We start from the raw sequence: 23682 nt of genomic DNA on the forward strand, positions 1-23682 counted from the left end.
AAAAGCTTTTAATCAAATTATTATGAAAATATTGATAAGATTAAATATTAGAAGATGGAAGAAGTTGATTATCTCCCACTTTCAGTAATTTATGCTAGTGAGATATAAGAAGACATCATTTATGATGATACAACACTACCAATGCCAAAAGCTTTCATCTATGAAGCAGGTTAGATGTTTTCAGTTTTAGACATGTTATGTTTTTTAACTCATGTTACAAATTTTAATAATTCAGTTTGTTGCATACTATTTTATGCAGATATATACTTGTGAAAAATGAGGCAATAAGGTTTAGCTTCAAGCTGAGAATGGAAGCTCTAGAATTGGAGTTAGAGGTCTTGATTTAGGATCATTTCTTCAAGAAGATGATGATAATTATAGTGCAAATTCCTTTCAAGAAACTCATGCTTGGCTAAATCAAGATCCAGCAATATTTGATAAGTCATGAAGTTCTTCTTTGTGCCTTATGTTGAGTTGTTATGGGTCATGTGGTGTTAGGTTGATTATTAACTTGTTAATTAATGTGCCGCTTTCACTAATTTCATTTTATTTTAGGCATATGTTGCAACATTGTTAACTTTTCATGAAATTAGACTAATTATGTTTATATTATTATATATATATAGTATTTTTAATTTAATAATTACACCAAATGGTCTAACTAATCTAATTGTTTGAACTATGACCCATTAGCTTTTCTGTTTTGACATCTGGTCTAACTTTTAAAACATTGAGAACCACAAATTAGATCAATGGATTTCAAATTGTTTTTTAAAAATTACATGTTTATATTATATTTACAAAGTTCAACATAGAGCTAGCTAGTTTAGTTGGTGTATCTGTTGCAATGTGTTGGAATTAGTCTTAGGTTCAAATCTTCTTAGGTGACTTTTTTATTTTCTCTTTTTAAATAGCACTCAAGTAGGAAAAAAAATTGCAAGTCTAGCTGACTCGAATGTCCTACTTATAGGATGTTTGCCAATCGATCCAAGCATTTTTCAATGAAAATGTTTAAAAAATAATAGAATATTACCCTTGGTTCTTAATAGGAAAGCTAGTTGAAAATTGAATTTAGTCATAAATAAAAAATTTCAATTCATTTTGTCCTCTGTCTTTTTCCAAAATATCCCCGTTGGCCATAACAAGTTCTTACTGAGGAATAGTTCAAATCATTTAATGCACATGATTGAAAAGGATAATTTAGGATGACTAACACACATTTGTGACAAAAAACCAACTTAATAATTTTCTTAATATCTTCAAATTAGTTATCTAACTTCTATATTTAGAATCAAAGATCATAATATAAATTGCCTTAAACATGATTTGGTAAAGTTTTAATTTAATAGATTTTTTTATCAAAGTTTTAATTATATATATTGAAACAAATAACATTTGTTACATAGAATTACTCGTAAATCTCACATATATCTTAATTAAATGCATTATCTCCCCCAAGTACATTATTTATCAGCCCTCTCTAATACAAAAATTCATCATAAAATGTTATTTTATCTTTAGAGTTATATATTGTCACACAAATTTAATTATATTATAATTGCCTTTCTCTTTTCCACTTAATTATGTTATCCCTCTCAATTATATCGCCTCTCTCTATCTCATTCACACTCTATCTTTCACCTCCTCTCTCTAAACACATTCACTATCCCATGTTTATATCCCACACTATATTATCTCTTTTATTCTCTATCTCTTTTCCTCCCTCACACACCAAACAAAATACAAATACAAATATAAACATAATATCCCTCTCATGCATCCTCCTCCCTTTCTCTCTTTCTCATTCTCACCTACACTACATTATCTCTCTAACTCTCTCTCTAACACAATATAATTAATTAACAACAAGATCATAGTGAACTTAAGTGGAGAGAGGCTGCAGTGGAGAAGTTCCAAGGGAGAATTACATTGAAGTCCCAAGCAAGAAAAACAATTGAAAAACAAGTCTTGGAAGTTGTCATTCTCACTATAGGACTTGTCATTATAGACTGTTGAGCTTATTATTGGGACTTTTTAGTAATTATTTCTCTTCTGTGAGACTTGATTGTAATTCTCTCAAGTTCCAAACCGGTTTTTTATATGGGTGGGAAAAATATATACAGTGACAAATATATTCTCTTCACGTAAAGTTGGCGTACTGTATAAATGGCCAAACTTCACAATTTTAGAGCACGTATATTATTGCTTGACAATACTCTTCATAGGAAAGGGAAATTGACTCAAAAATATCCCCTAACTAGTACTTCATCACTTTCTGAAATACTACGAGCTCATTGTTAATGTCAATGCTAGTGTCATCAAATAAGTCCATACTGTACCCTCCCAGACCAACTTTGTAATATAATTACTTGATTTTTTTTATTGATGATCCGTTAAAAACATTACCCCTATTTTAGGGTTAAAAACATTAAGCATAGACTTAGAGTTTAAATGACGTCTAAATACTTATAATGGTTAAAAATCGTTAAAAAAAAGAGAGCTAAATATAACATTAATGTATGGCATTTTCTATAGTAGTGATAGCTCAATTTTTTTTTTAACAATTTAGCTTTCCAAAAGCTCTTCTTTTAACCATCTAAAGTTGACATAAATGGTAAGGATTTTTATCACTTAAATTAAACAAGGGGTTATAAAAGCTCAAATTTCAGCCCTTATATATAGCAACTTAGCTAGGACGGGTAAGCACTTTCCCTTGTTGGTCATAAGTAGATAATCTCTATTGTTAGGGGGTCTACTGATCAATTGCCGAGAAAAAAATTATCTTTCATATTCTTTTTTATAGAAAGATCGAGTATATGAAATAAAAAAATTATATAAATAGGACCGACGTTATAGAGTTGGGGGAGTGGGGGAACTAATAAAACATCCATTTTGTAAAAAGAGTGGCTACAAGAAAAAAATGAAGTAGAATGTTAACATTCTTTTTCAAGATGCCACTGAAAACAGAACAACCAAGTAGACAAGCATGCGTACATTCTTCTCTTTTTTCAGACAAAATTGACAGATCGTCTTTCTTTCTTTCTTTTTTTTTTTTTTTTATATTTTGGATTTCTCAATTGAGTGTGGACAAGTAAAAATAAATAATTGAATTTTTTACATATTCTCATTTGTATATTATTTTGCAAAATCTGTAAAGCGTTCAATCAATATTTTATTTTCAATAATTGCCTCATATGGGTTTGAATAATTACGGAAAAGATACGAATTTTGAGTGAAATAAGTAAAATTGTCTTAGGATTTATTTCATTTAAGAACACCAGTTAATTAAACTACCATTCTTGATTTTTATAAATTAATTGAATGGAACTTGGAAAAAATCATACTACTTGACATGTACTAAAGCATCATCATATATGTGTGTGCGCGTGCACGTCACGTGTCACCAAAATTATATAATTTTAGTTATTTTCTCCTATATATTTTGTGCTGTTCTACAAGCAATTAAATGATACATTTGTAATTCAAACTATATAAAATATAATCTTCTTTCAGAATCTATCTGCTCAAGTGTGTGACACACACATCCACCACTTGGTGTACAAGTCAAGCAAAGCGGGCAGACAGAGCATTAGATTCAACTCAATTAGCCATTTGATACGGTTAATTAACTGCCAAATTCTTAATGGCAATCTCTCTCTCTCAAATTCACAATAAATCTCAATCAAATCAAATAATTTGAAAGCACACTAGAAGATTTTGCTTAATTGAGCTAGTATCATCGTTCACAAGCTTAATTTGATTTCTTGTAAAACATAACTTGGTCATCACAATTTTACCAAATACATTATCAAATTAATGAATATATTTGTCATACGAAAGTTATCGAATTTAATCTACTTAATGATATTAGCTTCAGTTGACTGGTTTGATCAAAATGGAATAAGCTTGCCGCCTATGCGTTTTTAGCCATTGACTTTTAGTACATATCAAATTCAGAAAAACAAGAATGTCAAATTAAACTATCATATTGTAGACATTTTAATCTTACTTTATTCCTTGTTGACGTCGGTTGAAACTTAACTAATAACCGCTTTTAAGCATGTGAAGGAGAAAAGTAAGTTTGTTTTTCTCGGCTTAATGGTTACCTAACTTAGGGCGAACCCCCTTTTTGGATTAAAAAAGCGAACCCTCTACACGCAAACAATTTGAGATATTTATTCAACAAATTAAACCATAGTGTAATTTAGTCAATCATAGATATATTAGTATTCTCAGAGAAAAAGTAAGATGCTCAATTAATTGACAAAGAATGAGTTTAAGCATTTATGATTTATAAATAGTTTACTATAATTTTTTAGGTAACTAATTTATTATAATTTTAACTTCAATATTGATAATGAAAAAAAATAAATATTATTAAATAGCACTCTCTTCAGTCCTTAACATAAGATCTAAATAACAAATTCATATATGTTAACTAAATTATGTGAGTTAATTATTTGTAAAAAATAATGTAAGTTAATTTTTCTTAAATACTTTCCTTTTAATAATTTATATTGAAAATATTATGAACATAAATTATACATCATGCAAAAATCTAACCATACGGGTTGCTTTGGCCCGGGGGGATAATAAATGTGAAGGATAAAAGAGATTGATGTCTAGCCTCTGATAAATATATTGATGTATATTCCTTTGGTTCTAAATATAAGGCTCATTTTGTAGTGTAAGTTATACTAGATCTTATATTTAGGAGTAAAGGAACACCTAATATTTGAAATAGAAAACTATTTTGCGTTTTTCTTTTGCTTTCCCATATCACACACACAATTAATAGACTTGGATTTAAGCATTATGAGGTTCTAAATCGGAGTGACTTTGGTATTTTTCCATTTAGAAGCTGAACACAAGATTTTGCTCAAGGTTGAGCACACTTCTTTAAACACTAAACTAATCTCCTCAAGTTTAAAATTGACCAAGTCTCACTATATATCTTTCATACAGTACATACCTAAACAGAAAATTCTTGGGAATGAATGAGAAACATGTGATTCAACTGCAAAAATATTGGGCAGCCAGCTGAGCAGGGCTATAAAGACAAGCCTTTTTTTCTTGTGTTAGGCTGAATTTGAATATAATTCCACATATACGATTGTATATGATGATGCTTCCTTTTTTCCATCTTTTTACCAGCAAAATCAAGGCGTTGCCTTCGGAGCACGCCATGAACAGCATCATTTCATGCCTCTCCTATCCATTACTTACTCATATAAATGCAAAGAAGACTAGGAAGAATTCCTATATAACGTCTAAAAGAAAGAAAATAATTATTAAAAAGATCCAATGATGATAGGGTTGCATGTAATAATAAGTTTAAGCATAGGAAATGACCTCTCACTTGTTATTAGGATTTTTTTTATAGTTATTTTCTTTTCTTGAAATCTTATAGTAATTCTCCCAAAAGACTATGTAGATTGGGTATTTTACAGAGTTTTATTAGGACCTAGTAGCATTTGAAACATAATAAATAGTCTTCCTGTCCTTAATATAGGACTTAATTGTTAAGTTAATTTTAGTCCTAAACATGAGACTTATTTCTCATATTTATCAATTTTTCTTAAATTACCCTAATGGATACTCCCTCAACCATAATCAAGTGAGAGAGGAAGGATATTAAGAAATATGATTATGGTGTTTTAGGAAAAACATGTCATATTTCTTATAATTAACTAACTTACCTAACTTTCTTAATCTAATCTGATTAGTTAAATATGTATTATATTAAGGACCGGAAGAGTATCATTTTCTATAATTGTTACTATAAACTGGATTCCTTTCAGCTCTTTATTTGTTTCCCTTTAAATCATAAGTAGTTCGTATTGATTAAATGGGCTAAATTATACAAAATACCATGAATTTTATGTCATACTAAATAACTTTTTAAAACTTTACAATAAATCTCTCAAAACTTTTACATAAATGCATATAGATTGAATACTATTAGTTTTGTTCATTATTTATCTACCAATGAGTTATAAAGTTTAAGGAGTTTTATCTACATATAATTCAAGCGTGTTGGGATCTCCGTTTGGAAGAGAAAAATGCAGGTCGGAAAAAGGGAAACGCGCTTTCATAGTTTATCGGGATAGACAGGTTGTTTCAATGGACATTTTGTCCAACTAGCTTTTTGTGAAGAAGCTCAGTGCAGTGAAACACTGAAAAAAGTTGCTTTTTTTTTTTTAAAGGAAAAAGGTCCAATGCTGCCACAAAAAAAGAAGGAGAATGAACAAAAGATGACAATGGAAAAGGAGGAAACAGAAGAAGTATTTAAAAAAAAAAAAGGTCCCATTTATGGGTGAAAATCGGCTAGGCCTTTATTAGAAGCTTATGGCCTAGCCTGGTTAAGGCCTAATAACCCCAACCTGTTTAGAAAATAGGCCAGGCTTAAAGGCTATTTAAAAACCTTCTTGCTTAAACAAGATAAGGCTTTTGTTTTGAAGCTTGGCCTGCAAGCTGTTTAATATTTTATATATTCTAGTTAAGTATTTAATATATATATATAACGTAGCAATTTATATTTTAACTTAGGACTTATTTTATTTCTATAGATATGTTGATTCCCTTTATTCCTTGCTTATTTCAATCTTCTTATTTTTTTAATTAATTTCTTTTTAATCTGTTGCTCCTTTTTCATGCATGTATATATATATATATATAACAATTTAACACACATAGGTATAGATGCAATTATGTTGGCAAAATATATAACCACATGTACTTAGATATTGTTCTTAACCAATACATGTATAATTAGATGTTTTGAAATGACATATATGTTTCATTTACAATATATACATATATAAATATCGAGATTCAAGAATATAGCATCATTTTATTCATTCGCAGCTTGCATTCTTCCTTTTTTAATTTATTACCTTTTTTTAATCAATGGTTGTATTCTTTCTCACTGACAGTTAAGTACTAAATGAAACAATATAAATGAAAATATGTCGAGTGTTATTGTATGTAGATTGTTTTTGTTTTGTGGTATCATAATGGAGTTTTTTGGGCACCCCGATCCCATCTAACAAACTTTATAATTTATTAAAAGTCAGGTTTTATTTGTAACTTTAAATTTTTTTTTTTTGGCTAAAGCATAGGTATCCTCTTATTAGAAGTAATCCTATTCAAAGCACTGTCAGACATTAAATGTGGGCATCTCTCCCAACAGGGATTCAAACCTTGGCTCATCACGTTATGAGGGACTGGCTCTTTCCGCTGGACCCAACTCTCGTTGGTCATTTGTAACTTTAATGATATGTAGACTTTAAATATATAACATTGAAAGCATGTCAAATGTAGGCTTTAATGGGTTCAGGGTCTACTTATGCCTCTCAAGGTCCAAATATGAGACCTTTCTAAAGGCTTACATTGTAAATAGGCCATTAAAAAGGCTTTAGCTTGATAGGATTTTTGAAAGCTGAGGCTTAAGCCTTAAAAAAGCCTGTGTACAAGCTCATGCCTAGCTTCAAGGCTTTAGGCCCCTGTAACAAGCTCAGACTTATTTGGTCAAAACCTAGCCTTGGTATCCTATTTCCATCTTTAATCCCACTTGCTTTAATAAAAAAAAAAAAATAAAATTGTTCTAAAAACCCAATAACATGAGAAGTAAAAAAAATTATCTTATTAAGTGTTTATTAGTATGTATAATTTTTTTAATAATAGTATTTTAACTCTTTCCATTTTGATAATTGTATTTTTTTTAATTTATCAAATTATGTAAATATAATGCACACACCGGTCCAATTGAACCTGGTATTGCTCAAATATAAACCAATATAGCCATATTAATATATAATAGATTTGTAGTTAATAAAATCACATTTTTTTAGTCATTTTATATCTAAACTTACTTTTTATTTATCATCTAAATAAGTTTTAATTTATTAAAATGATTTTTTTTTCAAAAGTCAATATAAACATAAATCACGTTACATTATTAATGAACTTATACTCTAATTTACGTTTTATAAAAATAAAGTTTAAGGGGATATGACAAATTGACAGTTTGGGGTTATTTGTATAGACTTTAAAGTTTGGGTTAATGAACGAGAAAAGAAGACCCGGCCAAGATGATAAAAACAAGAGAGCAGAATAATAGACCAACAACAAAGACAACAAAACAAACTAACATAACAAGAACAAAAATAGGCATGCAAAATTATGAAAATTAAAGCGGGGCTGAATCTGATTCTAGTCCTTAATTCTTGCAAAGTTTGATACTTCTTATATTTTATATTGATTTTTTAATTCTCTACTAATGTATTAAATGTATTTATTTATGTAAAAAGATCCCAACTGATATAGATTGTGATGCAATGATATGATCACTCTTGTCTCGTATACATCCACATCGACTCTTAGGGCCAGGCCATGCGTAAGAAAAACGTCCTTTTCATTTGATTCTCCTGTCTAATTCTCTCTCTCCCCTCTGAATTTCAACTTTCAAGATCCACACAACTTCTTAACCACAAATAAATTTTTTTATCAATCTTTTGACCACACAATTGGCAGATCATAAAATTGAACTTTAAATATTCCTAACACAATCACAGAAACGTGTATATTCGTTTGGGGGGCCATTAACCCGAGTCGTGATCGGTGCTTAGGTTAAACCAAAATAATTCTGCTTAACCTAGCAAGCCTAAACAAATTCATAAATATCAAGATCTTCAAAACAATGATATTTTGACACCATCATAGTAGTCATGACAATACGGGATCTCACAAGATGCGGTTTTTTTTTTTACCAAAATACTATAAACAGTAAAATTATTTACCAATATATTGCACTTTTAAAAGTATTTATCAATATGCTGCACTCAAAATCATTCTTGGCAAGAATGACTTTCAAATTATATACAAGTCATTCTTTGCATCATTCTTGGCTTGAACGATTTCACTTTTTTCCTATTCACTCACCATGCTAGAGAATCTTTGTCAATTTTACATGCAAGAATAAGAATCTTTGACACTATGACACTCTGCCAAATTTTCCTATTCACTTTTTTCCTATTCCCATGAGGCTACAGGATTGTTTGTGGTTTTATATATATTACATATGAATTATTTCATCTCCTACTCTCTTCTTCTTCTTCTTCTTCTCCTCCTCTTACTTCATCTCTAAAATATGAGCTCTCTTCTTCTCACTTGCTTTATTTTTATTATTCTCTTGCTTTGTTATTTTTTCACCCTTGCTTCCAAACAAGACAAGCTCTCTTATTGTTACTGTGAGTATGTTGTTTCTTTTCTATTTTTTCTTTTAAAAAATTTGCAGCTGTGATATAGAATTTGATTTTTCACCCATACTACCCTTGATGAATTAATATTTCATTATTGTAATTTTCAGGAGGTGAGTAGTGGGTTTAACAATTTGAAATATTTGTACTCTTTCTAAGCTATGTTCCTCTTATTTTAACAGTAAAACTATCGTCTGTTATGTTGTTTTGAGATGTTAAGATTTTGGTATAAGCTCCAAATTTTTTTTAGTATATGATTATTATTTTTTCTTATGAAAGTATACTTCTCTAGGAATTTAAATTTGGTAAGATAAAACTGAAAAATAATTATATATACAGCCTAAATATCAAATATGTGGTGTACATTAAGTTGGTAAATTAAAAAAAAAAAAAAGAAAGAAAGTGTTCTACCCACTTCTAATGAATTATTGCTTTCATATATCTTTTAGGTAAAAATAAGGTGTAAGTAATGAAAAATTGAAATGAATGAAGGGCACTCATAATTTCTTTTTTTTATTTTGCCTTTTCCATGCTATTTGCTATGTTGCATTTTTTAATTGGTGGTAACATGTCATGATATGAGTGTCTTGAATCAAGAATAAAATATTCTGACTATCCTTCTAATTTGCATCAATTACATAGATCTTCTCTCTATTTTAAAAACATACAGTTTAGTTCAATTGGTTAACATTGTTAGTAGGAGTATTCTAAAAAGATTCTAAAAAAATTATTTTTAACTAAAATTTATATTAAAATAAAATTTATTTACTATTTTACTTCTGATTCTAATAAATTCCTAAATTATATTTTTATAGTTACATTAATTTCATTCAGTTAAGGCAAAAATAAAAGATTTGATTAAAACCTTAACTAATTTTTTTTAATAAATATATATATTTAACTAAATATGTTTATAAATCTTTGTAATAAAGAAGTGTTTAAAAGTTTTGAATTATAAATTTAAATAATTTATAAAATCTTTTAAACTTATATCATTTAAATTCTATGATAAATATAAACTAGGAATTTGAAATATATTTTTACAATTTAAAAGAAATCAAAGTAAATAAGTTTTAATGAATGTGATAAACTAGAGAAAAAATCTTTATTTTTAATCCTTCATTTCAACTCAATGATTTTGGCCTAAAAGATTTTAGCCCAATTAAATTTTACAAAAATAATGAAATAATAAATAGGTATTATAAGGTATAAATAATATATGTATACATAAAATTAAAAAAATCTTCATGATATGTTAATTATTAAAATAATATTACAAGAAAGAAACAAAAGGGAAAAAAATCTCTATTTCTTAAACTTATTTTTTTATTTTAATTACAAAGAAATAATTTACAAAAAATGATTAAAAAATTCTAAAGATTATTAAATTTGTAATCAAATTTGTTTACTATACTTTAACAGAGTTTGACAATAATAGCAATAACACATCTTTTATAGTAGTTCCTAATTTGGGATTATGCAGTTTTCATTATGTTTTTTTCCTTAGATATGGATTGCATTGTGTGTTTGGTTATATAGGATATTCTAAGCTAATAATAAATATTGATTTTGCAAAAAAGTAATGGTATAGTGGAGTTAATTTATTTGTATAACTTAATCTTGCTTGACTAATGATTATAATAAAATGATTAGCAACTAGAATGGATCACAGAAAGGAGTTCGTCTGTGTATTCGCAAATGGATGAATGTTTAATGGCCCAGCCAGTGTAACATTTGAGTCTAATAATGTGAAAATTATCAAAGTTGATGAAAATATTACCTTGGACAAATTAAATCAAGTTGTTGGACGAAAGTTACGACTTCCTCCTCATCAAAACGTGACAAATTTAGTATATAAATATCCTCCATGTATAAATCCACCATAATACCAAGCATGCAATTTGGAAGATGATACAGATATAAAACAAATGTGGTAAGTGACCATAAGATTTTCAATTCAATTAACATGTGCAGAGTTGTATGCTAACATATGTGATTTACCAGATAATGGCCATGTTGAGTCACAACCCATAGGTGATTATGCAAGAAATATGCTCCCATCAAGTAGCAATAGGATGAACATTATGAAACAAGAATATGTTTAGTGATTACATGAAAAATTTTCAACCATTTGAACCCACCATAGGTGGCGGGAACATTGTATCATCATGTTCTCTTCCTCACATAGAAGATATCATGGATGAATCAGAGGATGTAGAAGAATATGATTCTTATTTAAATACTAGTAATAGGGATGATAATGGTGACAACAACAATGAATATGACAAGATGAACGAGCAAAATCAAGTTGCAAATGCTTTATTGTCACAAATTCATGTTGAGTCAGGTACAACTCCTGAGTTTGGTGAATTAGAAGATATTCTACATGTTAGTAATAATAAAGAGTTAAATATTGGGAAAATATTTAGCAATGTCTAAGTTTTAAGACATGCAGTCAAGCTATATTCTGTTCATGTTCATCATACATTTAAGGTCTATTATTCTTGTAAAAAGTATGAAGAATATCATTGTGTTAACTATGAAAAAAATTACAATTGGAGAGTGAGGGCTTATAAAAAGAAAAGTAGGAACTATTGGCAAATTATAAAATATGAGGGGCTTCACACATGCTTGAGCACGTCATTAACTCAAGACCATCCAAAGTTGGACATAGATGTTATATCATCCTATATTGTGGCAATGGTAACTAACAAACCAGATATGAAAATGTCACAAATTATTGAGAGGATACAATCAATGTTCGGTTATACTGTGTCATATAGGAAAGCATGGAAGGCAAAACAGTTAGCAATTGCAATTGCTTTTTGGAAATTGAGAGACCTCATATTCCTTACTCCTAATGTGGTTAGCTGCAGTTCAACACCTCATACTTGTTGCTCAATCCCAAGTTGGATGGCAACCACCACATGGACATCATGTTTTTTGTCTACGACGTGTGGCTTCAAATCTTCACAAAGCACATGGAACGAATTTGGTAAAAGAGAAGTTTATAAATATTGGTGAGATTTCTTATGCTTTTTATGATCTTATAACTATATGATTTTATAATCATTCTAACAAGTACTAATAATAATATGTAGGGTATGCTTATGAATGTCATGTTGTTGATAAAGAATTAGCAGAAATAGCATTGCACCATACTCCTACAGCTAGATGGATCAGAGCCATCCCAAAAGAGAAATGGTCACGTGCATATGATCTTGAAGGTTGTCGTTTTAGACACATAACAACCAATCTTGCACAGTGTATGAATAATGTATTTAAAGGTGTTCAAAGTTTACCAATAACAGGTTTAGTTAAGGCAACCATGTATAGAGTCAATAATTATTTTCTGAAACGTGCCCAACAAGTTCATGCCCAAATTATGGTTGGTAAGGTATTTTCTGAGATAATGACAAAGAAGTTAAACATAGCAACACAAAGTGCATCTGCTCACTACTAGAAAAAAGACTTTTAACATCGCAAAATAATGGCGGTTAAGCAGAAAAACGACGTGGAAAAAAACGTGGTGGCATTTTTGTAAATAAGTTGAAGAGGGCTACATTTTCCACGGCGGTTTTCTTAAAAACCGCCGTGGAAAGTAAACCGCCGTGGAAAGTGTGTCTCTTTACCTTTCTCTGCTTCAACTTTGATCACTTTCTTTCTCATTTCTTCAGTTTGCCGTGGTCCCCCTCTGCCCCACCACCAAAAAACTGCCATTACCGGCCATTCCCGCCACTATCCCACCGTTTAAACTCCTCCATTGAGCTTGTGGTGCCTTGCCGCCGTCCGCCGCCGTCGAACGCCTCTCATTTCGCGTCATTCTTGCTCAGCCGTGGTCCCCTCTGTCCCACCACCGAAAACCGGTCATACCCCCTACTATCCCACCGTTTAAACTCTTGCATTGAGCTTGTGGTGCGTTGCCGCCGTCCGCTGCCGCCCTCACTTCGCGTTTGAAGCTTCTCTGCTCTGTGAGTATCCTCTTCTTTCATTCTTTTCAATTTTTCTTGGTTTGTTGAATGTTTTGGCCATGAAAATTTGTTATATATGAAATGGGTTTGTTAGTTTTACATTGTGGTTGGCTTGTATTGTTCATTTTTTATGTGGTTGAACCATTGATTGGTGTTGATTGGTGGGCATTGGATGTGAGAAAACCTTAATTCCTTTTTATATATTGTATTAGAAACATGTTTAAATGTTTGGAGTTGATTAGTTGTGAAGTTTTTAAATTTTTTTATAATTTTTTGATATTTATTTCGAATTTTTGGTAATTTTGTTGTAATAAATATAAGAATTTAGTAATAAATAATCTGTTTGTTATTTTGTGTTTTTTTTCTTCGTTATGAATTTTGATTGATAGTAAAGTGTTGTTTAAATAATCTGTAGAACAATGGATCGTAGTTGGATGAAAGCTAAGAGAATTAGCAAGGAATATGAGGATGGGGTTGAAAAGTTTCTTGAGTTTGCTCAGAGAAATGCCCCTAGTAAAAGAGATGGATTATACTATTGTTCTTGTGTCAAATGTTTAAACAATAGTCGACGGAGTATTTCTGAGATAAAAGAGCATCTTATCCGTGATGGGATAAATTTGAGGTATACAAATTGGATATGGCATGGAGAAATTAGAAAGACTACATTGTCTGCAAATGAGAAGGTTGTGAATAAAGACTTTGGTGATAGAATTTCGGATATGTTTCGTGATATAAGGTCTGAATCCTCTACACAGTTTTCTTCCACCTTTGAAACTTTGTGTAGTGATGCAGAGACACCTTTATACCCGAGGTGCAAAGATGATTACACAAGATTGACAACCGTATTGAAATTGATGAATTTGAAGGCAAGAAATGGTTGGACCGATGCTAGTTTTACGGAATTGCTTGAATTGCTGAGTGATATTCTTCCTAAAGGGAATTCACTTCCGAAACGAATGTATGAGGCAAAAAAGATTTTGTGTCCGATGGGTTTGGAATATGAGAAGATACATGTGTGTCCTAATGACTGCATATTATTCAGAAATGATTATGAAGGGTTGAATAAGTGCCCTAAATGTGGGACTTCAAGATACAAAATGAAGAAAGATGATGGTGATTATAATGAGATGACCAAAGGTTCTCCTTTAAAGGTTCTGTGGTATCTTCCAATAATACCACGATTTAAGCGTCTATTTGCTAATGCCACAGATGCAAAGAACTTGAGATGGCATTTCGATGAGAAAATATGTGATGGAAAGCTTCGTCACCCAGCAGATTCTCCTCAATGGAAAACAATAGATCAAAAATTTCCTCAATTTGGTGGCGAGCCAGGAAACCTTCGGCTAGGGCTTTGTACGGATGGAATTAACCCATATGGTAATCTTAGTAGCACACATAGTGCTTGGGCAGTGCTCCTCGTAATTTACAACTTGCCTCCTTGGTTATGTATGAAAAGAAAGTATATCATGCTATCTTTGATAATCTCGGGGCCAAAACAACCGGAAAATGATATCGATGTGTATTTGGCACCTTTGATTGAGGATCTGAAGAAATTATAGGAGGAAGGTGTTAATGTGTTTGATGCATATAAACAAGAGACCTTCAATTTATGTGCCATGATCTTCACCACGATAAATGACTTTCCAGCATATGGAAATTTGTCATGATACAGTGTTAAGGGCCATAAAGCATGCCCGATATGCGAAGAAGGCACCCACTATATGCAACTTAAACATGGCAGGAAGACAGTATACCTTGGTCATAGAAGGTTTCTTAGTCAGTATCACCCTTACCGTAGATTGAAAAAGGCATTTAATGGCTCACAAGAATATGAAATGGCTCCAAGACCATTAACTGGAGAAGAAGTTTATCAGCGGGTGGAGGGAATTAATGTGGTCTTCGGTAAGAAGAAGAAGAAGAAGACTGCCGGTGAGAGAAATATATGAAAAAAAAGATCTGTCTTTTTTGATCTTCCATATTGGCAAAGTCTTGATGTGAGGCATAGTCTAGATGTGATGCATGTGGAGAAGAATGTATGTGAGAGCCTTGTTAGTACACTTTTGCATATAAGTGGAAAGACTAAAAATGGAATCAATACAAGACGAGACTTAGTCAAAATTGGAATAAGAAATGTCCTTCACCCACAAGAAAGAGATGGTAAGAGGGCTTATTTACATCCAGCTGCGCACACATTATCAAAAGAAGAGAAAAGAAGTTTCTGTGGTTTTGTCAATAGTATTAAGGTGCCACAAGGTTATTCTTCTAATTTAAGCAAACTTGTTTCAATGCAAGATTTGAAGATAACGGGAATGAAGTCTCATGATTGTCATGTGTTGATGCAACAATTACTTCCACTTGCTATTCAAGGCATTATGAAAACCGATGTGAGAAATACTATTACAAGACTTTGTATGTTTTTTAGTGCCATTTGCAGCAAAGTCATTGATCCTGTTGAGTTGGATGAATTAGAAAATGAAGGTTATGTGATCCTCTCTCAATTGGAAATGCATTTTCCTCCATCATTTTTTGATATTATGGTCCACTTGATAGCTCATCTTGTATGAGAGATAAGACTTTGTGGCCCTGTGTGTTTAAGATGGATGTATCCTTTTGAGAGATACATGAAAATCCTAAAAGGGTACTCTAAGAATCCTTATCGGCCTAAGGCATCAATTGTTGAGAGATATGTAGCTGAGGAGGCAGTTGAGTTTTGTAACGCATATCTTGATAGGGTAAAGGCAGTTGGTCTTCCTCAATCTCAACATGATCAGAGGAGAAGAATCAAGGGAACACGGGGTGTCATAGTGAGGTCTATGTCAAGAGAAGTTGTAATGCAGGCACATCTATACATTTTAAACAACACGGATGAAGTTTTGCCTTACTTAAATGCTCACAAGAATATGCTGAGGAACTTGAATTCAAGAAAGAGTGATATGCAACTAGCTAATGAACATAATAAGTCATTTGCAGAGTGGTTCAAGCGAGAAGTGTTAAAAGATGGCAATCCTTCTGAGACAATACAGAGGTTAGCTGCAAGGCCTTCTTTTGAGGTTTTGTGTTGGGGTGGATATGATATAAATGGTTATTCTTTTTACACAAAACCCAAGACGATAAGAGTACTATGCAGAATAGTGGGGTGATGGTAGTAGCGGAAGCCATGCATTTTGCTAGTTCTAAAGACAGAAACCTAATGTTGGTGGCAATGTCCTATTATGGAATAATAGAAGAGATATGGGAGGTTAGTTATACCAAGTTTAAAGTTCCCGTCTTCAAATGTAAGTGGGTTAATAGTAATGCTGTGCAAGTGGATGAAGAATTTGGATTTGTTTTGGTCGATCTTGAGAGGTTTGGATATGGAGACGAGCCATTTATTTTGGCAAGTCAAGCAAAACAAGTGTTCTTCGTTCCCGATCTAGCAAAAAAGAAATTGTCTATCATGCTTCAAGGTAAAAGGCAAGGAGTTGGTGGAGATGATGGTGACTTAGAGCTTAATCTTGATGAAACCCCGCCTTTCACAGCTACTCGACCTAAAGCAGTTGAATTAGATTTGGTAGATGATGACTATGCTGTTAGAGATGATTATTGTGAAGGAATTTGGGAGGATAATCATTGTAAGCCTCAAATGAATTATTTGATTTTTTTTGCTAAATATACTTAATAATATAATATTTTATATTAACTTGATATTTCTTATTCTTACATTTATTAATTCGTTGTTCTTTAAATAGGAAATGGACGGATCCGGTCAACAGGGTTCTGGTGACGACAGCTCTTTTACTAGTCGGAGAAAGGGTAGAGGGCCAACCCATATGAGGCATTTAGCTTTACGTGATGAGAGCACACAACCTATGAGGATTATAGTGGAGTTTGATGATGATCTGAAGCCTATAGGAAAGGCTGGGGCTCAATTTACTAGTTATATGGGTTATCTCGCACGCAATAAGATTAGCATTGACATTCCTAGCTGGAAGAAGGTGGACAAAGATTTGAAGAAAAACCTTTGGGAGGATATATTGGTATATTGTGCATTGTTTTCTCTACTTGTTTCAATTATAGTTGCTTATTTACTTTATAACTCTATGCTATTATTGTATTGCAGCTGACATTTGATATTCCTGCCACTAAGCAAATGAGAGATCGTCTGTTGAAGCAACTTGATGAACGGTGGAGGGATTTTAAGGCCACGCTTACAAAACATTATATTCGTGGAAAAAGAAAGGGTGAGCATCCTAAGGAACGATATTCATTTATTAGTGAAGAGGCATGGGAGAGTTTTGTGAAGCAACGTGAAGACCCTGCATTTCAGGTTTGGTTTCTTCAAACTTAATTTTTAATCAGGTCATATTTTATTTAACTAAACTAATTTTGTCGATTTGGTTTCATTGTCATAGGCATTGAGTCAGAAGAACAAATAAATATCTGAGTAGAATGTATACCCACATACCATGTCTCGTGCAGGGTATGGTGGGTTGGAAAGAAGTATGATGGAGGAATGGCTGAAGAATGCACAGATGGCTGCTGCTTCAGATCCTACTGGCTACATGCCACCTATTGAGCGTCCTTCTCGCCAAGAAAAATGGAAGGCGGCGAGGATTAAAAAGGGTCAATACGTTACTCCACAGTCTGCTGCTGTTGCTGAGAGGATTGTAAGTAATATTTAAGAATTATGCTTCATTAATTGTTTTTTTCAATTATCTTAAATTGAATTTGTTGCTTTAATGATATAGGATACACTTGAGGAGCAATTATCTCAAGGTACATTCATCCCTCAAGGACGGATGGATATCTTGGCCACTGTTATTGGAAATGCTAACCATCCCGGAAGAGTCCGAGGGACCCCTAAAGGGATTGGTATTAAAGAATTTTTTGGCTTTGCTTCACGGAGAAGCACTAGATCATCCTCCGCTAACATGGTATCTAAAGAGGAGCTTGACCAACGACTACAGGAAGAAATAGAGAGAGTTCGAGCTGAACTAAGTCAACAACACATGGCAAAGATGCAAAAGATATGTGACGAATTCGATGCCAAGTTTCAACAGACTCTGATGATGATGGGTACGAGTGGATTCCAGATGCCCCGAGTATCTGAACCTTCCCAGGTAATAATCACACATCTTTTTAAATCTTCTAAAGATTCATTTGATCTATTTAAACTTATTTAATGTTTCTTAACTAATTTCATATTATGTTTCAGGGTTCACCTGTGATAAAAAGCGAAAAGGGCAGTAATAATCAGACACAGCCACTGACAGTGTCTGACCCTGACCCTAGCCCTGACCCTGTCGAAGACAATGGGATGCCGTGTTCTCTCTATGTGGATTATGAAAATTTACCTGTTCATGGTGCTAGTGGTCGAGCATTCATGGGCACAACGATTCACGGCAACAAAATTCCGAGCAATCAAGCAGGGTGACAGTGGAGAGGATTGTTCGTGGTCAGGGGGTACACCAGTGCCCAATCCTACTAATGAGGTTCGACTCTTGGCCCAAGCTAAAGGACATTTCATTTTGTGGCCAAAGAGACTTATTGCAAAGCCAATGGTGAAAAAGGCGGCAGCAAAGAAGGCCACAACGAGCGTATCATCTGATCCTGTACTCTTGCCTCTTCTTGGTGATGTTGCGCTTATGTATTCCAGTTTGGAGGTTCTTCATTCCATGGTGCCAAACACGGATAAGCCTGTGACTTTCAAGATGCCGTTGGGGGTTGTGGGTCCAGATATAACATACGACTTCACCATTGACAAGAGGGACCTCATTCAGTTCCTCAACTTTGAGGAGCTTGATATAGCCTTCATGTAGCTCGCTATTTTGTAAGTTACAATATTATTTTCTTATTACATATTATACTTCATGCATGTCCTAATGTTTTTTACTTGAACAACAGGCACTTTAATCAAATCTGTCAAAACGGAGGACTTGAAGGAACATATGGCTTTATGTGTCCTTAAAGGGTGCAGAAAGAATTTAATATTGTGGAAGCAAGGTCAATCTACATTATGACCACAATGACTCAGACCAGAAAGCTAACATATTTTGCACCTTACGTGGAAAGGTAAGTGTATTATTGTATTTGAGATATACAAGTTGTATGTGTCGGGTTATAATTAACATGGTTTGCCTTTTGCAGTTATCATTGGACTCTAATTGCTTATGCCCCTTTTGACAATAAAGTTTACTGGTTCGATTCACTCTGTGGAAGTCCATCCGAAGAAACCAAAGATGTTATCGACACGTTAGTTTTTATTTATATATTTATTACTTGTGAAGTTTATACAAGCATGCTCTAATATCATTTTCTCTTATAATGTTGATAGGGCTTTTCATACTTTTAATGTTGTGGCGATTAAACAAAATAGACAAGCACCAACATGGATTCTTCTAAAGGTATATGTTGTTTTGAACTAACTTTTAAACATTTTTGGATGAATTAAAGTTAATGTTTATAATCAATAATGTCTAATATTCAATTTTATATCTTATTTTTTTAGTACCGTTGTCAACAAGGACATGTTGAGTGTGGATATTATGTCATCCGCTACATGAATGACATAATTGAGACAGGAACGACTGAGAAATTAGACGAGGTAAAGATGAGTTACGTTGCATGACGTTCTTCAATTCATTTCACATTTTTGACTAAGTTTACTATGTTATTTTTGATTAACAGATATTCCAAAATACTGCGTCATATCTCATGGATGACATCAACTTGATGAGGGACACTTTGTCAATAACATTGGTAGAAAAAATTAAAATTTAGCTTTCAAATAGATAGGTTATTTCTCAAAAAATTTATTGTTAGATGTTTTCTCTCGGTTCCCTCTTATATGTACATGTTCATGATTTCTATTGTACAGAGAAGTAGTTACTTCTATTTCAGAATTGTTGGACCTAGCCAATACGTGTTCCTTAGTCTTAATTAACCACTTAATTCTATTATATTGGCCGGTTTCCCTATTTTCGAATTGTGTAAAAGAAATTTCAATGCTGTATATATATTAACTAGCTAATTGATCTTGTTCTGCGTGATCTGCACTGCCTACATTTATTTGGAACTGTAAACTGCAGGGTGGTAAAAATGAAAATCAAGCAAAATTTAAAAAAAAAAAATGTATTTTTAACGGCGGTTATATATATAACCGCCGTTAAAAGTATATTCCACAGCGGTTTATAAAAAAACTGCCGTTGAAATTTGGTTTTTTTATAAACCGCCGTGGAAAATGGATTTTCCACAGCGGTCAAATGTAAAACCGCCGTGGAAAATGGAGTTTCCACGGCGGTTAAATAGAAAACCGCCATGGAAAATCAACTTTCACGGTGATTTGAAACCGCCGTGTTTTCTTTACCTTTCAACGTTGCCTTTATCAACTTTGCCTTCAAAACCGTCGTGAAAAGCCTTTTTTCTGGTAGTGGCGTGTGTATTTTGAGATTTTAATAGAATAGCAACATCATTCGAGGTTATGGAGCCATATAATATTCGATGTCGTCAATTTTGTCAGTGTTGCAAGGTGAATTTGATTGACAGAAAATGTAATTGTGAAGAGTTTCAAGTAGAAAAGTTTCCATGTATGCATGCCATTGCTACTTGTGCATGAGTAGGCATAGACCATTTACAATATGTGAATCATATTTTTCGAATGGAAACTATGCAAATGGTTTATAATAATGAGTTCCAACCAGTGGGAGATGAGATGTACTGGCCACAAATTGATTGTCCTCTTCTAATACCTAACCTATCAATGATTAGAGATAAAGGACATCCTTACTCAAGTCAAATACAAATGAGATGGATTGGACCACACCTAATGAACCTAATAAGTGTGGATTATGTCAACAAGTTGGTCATAACCGCTCTACTTGTCCACAAAGTATAGCATCTCGACAGTAAATTATGTATTTCACTTTTTGTAATAAAAACATTATGTTTTATGAAGATTATATTATAATTAGTTTGATTTCTTTTACATTATTTGGAATTTGTCCTTTACCTTATGTATAGACTTTTAAAATGGCACAACCTCCAGAAGAGGTAATAAATCTTGGCCCAGAGGATAACTCTCTTTTATACTTGCAAACCCAATATATTTCTGAACATGTGTGGAATGATAATGTAAGTAAAATCTATTTCTAATGAACTATTTCATTTATGTTTTCATGATAATATTTTTTCTCTTTTCCACTGTAGTTTAATAGGGTCCTACATACTAGACAAGTCATGTATGCTAATTAAATGATTAACCCACCTAATCAAATAATTGAATATCTTATATTAGCTGGATTTTATGGTATTGCTTGAGTAGGACAGTTTGATTATGATCGAGGTTTGGTCTCAGTACTTGTTGAGAGGTGGCATCCTGAGACTTATACATTTCACAATACACGTGGAGAATGCACCATAATATTAGAGGATGTAGCTAAACAATTTGGCCTTCCATGTGAAGGAATAACAGTTATTGGCCGAATTGACTTTAATTGGCAAGACATGTGTGAATGTCTTCTAAGTATTAGACCACCTGTAGAAAGACTAAATGGGCAACAACTACTTATAAGTTGGTTGGAAGAGAACTTTAATCACCTATTTGATAATGTGGATGATATAAAAGTTCAACAATTCACTCGTGCATATATTCTCAAGTTGATTGGTGGATATCTCATGCCAAATAAATCGGGTAGCAGCGCATATCTAATGTACCTTTCACTGCTTTATGATCTTCAGGAAGTTGGAAAATTTAGCTGGGGATTGGCAGTTTTAGCTTACTTGTATAGAGAATTATGTAATGCTACTAACCTAACTGAGGATGGGGTTAGAGGATTGATATGAGGGGGTACGGACCGGCTAGAATCAAATAACGAACATACGGTTGATCTAGGTAGAACCTTAAGAGAACCTGTTTCTTACAACCCTAACCATGAAGACACCACAAGGTAGATCAATCCCTTGATACTGTGAAGTATTCTCACGAGAATATAAGGATATAAAAAAAGCTCACATAGAACACTCTAGAATCAGTATCTTAAGACATAAATGCTAGGGATGATGCCTCATTAATTATTATTTGACTATGGGAGGCATCATTTATTACATAGAAATAAAAGGAAATAACTTAAACCTCGAGAACAAGTATGCTATTTGAAAATAGGAAACTAGATCAAAACATGATCTTCTAGAACAATTCTTGACCAAAAAAATGAATTAAATCATAATCAATTCATAATGATGCCTTCTTGACCTTCCTGAATGTTCTTGGACCTTCCAAATAGATCTTCATAAATGCTATTCACATCTATAAGCATGTATGGGCTTTTAGACATCCATTTGGGCTTGAATATAGTTTAATCATGTTCTGAAACTCTCATGGTCCATAACACAATGCATTTGGGCCCCAATTTAAAAGATTATAACTTCAATAGGCTCTTCAGGCACATATAATTGTGTTGGGTCTTTCATAACATAGGAATTGACTTCAAATGTTCCTTTTAGGTTCTTAGAATGTGCTCTTATCCTCCTTAAGGTCCAAGTGTCCATACTCTAATGACTCACATTCCATGGTGGCTTTCGAGGTGGCCTATCACATGTTACTTCAAGCTTTGTATTTGTAATTGTCTATATCATTATCCAAGCAATGATCCATGTCCTCCTCCATATTAGCATTCTTGAGTCATAAATTACTTGAATACTCTGGAGGGCTCGTTGGGCCTCTAACTAAATGAGTGCTATTTGGGCTTCATGACCTCCATATTGAATGCCTTCTGGTATGCTATCATTGACGCTTATCATTACTTCATTTATGGACATGGGATCGTTCTCCTATGCTAGCACCACAACAACCGTTGTATCCAAATCCACAATCTAATATCTACGCTCTCTTACCTCCTCTGGGTTTTGGGTATGCTAAATTTATTCACCAACTATTTGTTATGCTCTTATATTATTAAAATTATATAATTTTTAACATTACCTTTTTGTAATAACAGATGAAAAATTGTGAGACAAAACCCCCATCCAATTGCTGTGTCTTTACTCTGATATGCCTGTTCATTTGAGAAATTACTACACGATCCAATTACAAGGTAGAACAAATACAAATTGGATTGACAAATACTCAAACTTCCTTCAAGCATGGGATGGATAGCCACATGCAATTGTTAATGCTCCTATAGCGCTTGATGAACTTGATTGAACATCTCAATAGATGCAACGGTATTGGAGACATACAAGACGATGGATTCAACATATTAATAGTGATATAGGTTGCGAGGAAAGTTTTTCATCTTTCCACCATTAATATTGTTTTCTTTTACACAAAAAGTGTTATTATCTTATATTTTATTATTTATTTTAGTCTAACATAGTTGAAGAGTTATACAGGCTTTTAATTAATTCTCGTTCAACATGCTCTAGTTGTGTTGATTATCGAGACAGCGTTGCTCGCGATCAACGTAACATTTTAC

At 32.6% G+C, this 23682-nt stretch overlaps 1 protein-coding gene across 1 annotated transcript; it reads left to right on the forward strand.

Annotated features, from left to right (window-relative positions):
- Window positions 1–11456: 11456 nt before the first annotated feature.
- LOC114754301 (serine/threonine-protein phosphatase 7 long form homolog) lies at window positions 11457–22051 on the forward strand. Its single transcript, XM_028943078.1, has 3 exons — window positions 11457–11607; window positions 12362–12487; window positions 21531–22051. Exons 1-3 carry the CDS (start codon window positions 11457–11459, stop codon window positions 22049–22051), a joined length of 798 nt encoding a protein of 265 aa, XP_028798911.1.
- Window positions 22052–23682: the final 1631 nt, after the last annotated feature.

Source organism: Neltuma alba, unplaced genomic scaffold (genome assembly GCF_004799145.2).
Source record: "Neltuma alba isolate B1F8T4 unplaced genomic scaffold, ASM479914v2 tig00010128_pilon, whole genome shotgun sequence".
Lineage (NCBI taxonomy): Eukaryota > Viridiplantae > Streptophyta > Magnoliopsida > Fabales > Fabaceae > Neltuma > Neltuma alba.

Coding starts and splice junctions, on each gene's coding strand:
- LOC114754301 (XM_028943078.1), top strand. CDS start 11,457: ATGGATGAATCAGAGGATGTAGAAGAATATGATTCTTATTTAAATACT. Junction 11,608..12,361: donor ACAAATTCATGTTGAGTCAG/GTACAACTCCTG, acceptor AATAATATGTAG/GGTATGCTTATGAATGTCAT. Junction 12,488..21,530: donor ACGTGCATATGATCTTGAAG/GTTGTCGTTTTA, acceptor TTGCTTGAGTAG/GACAGTTTGATTATGATCGA.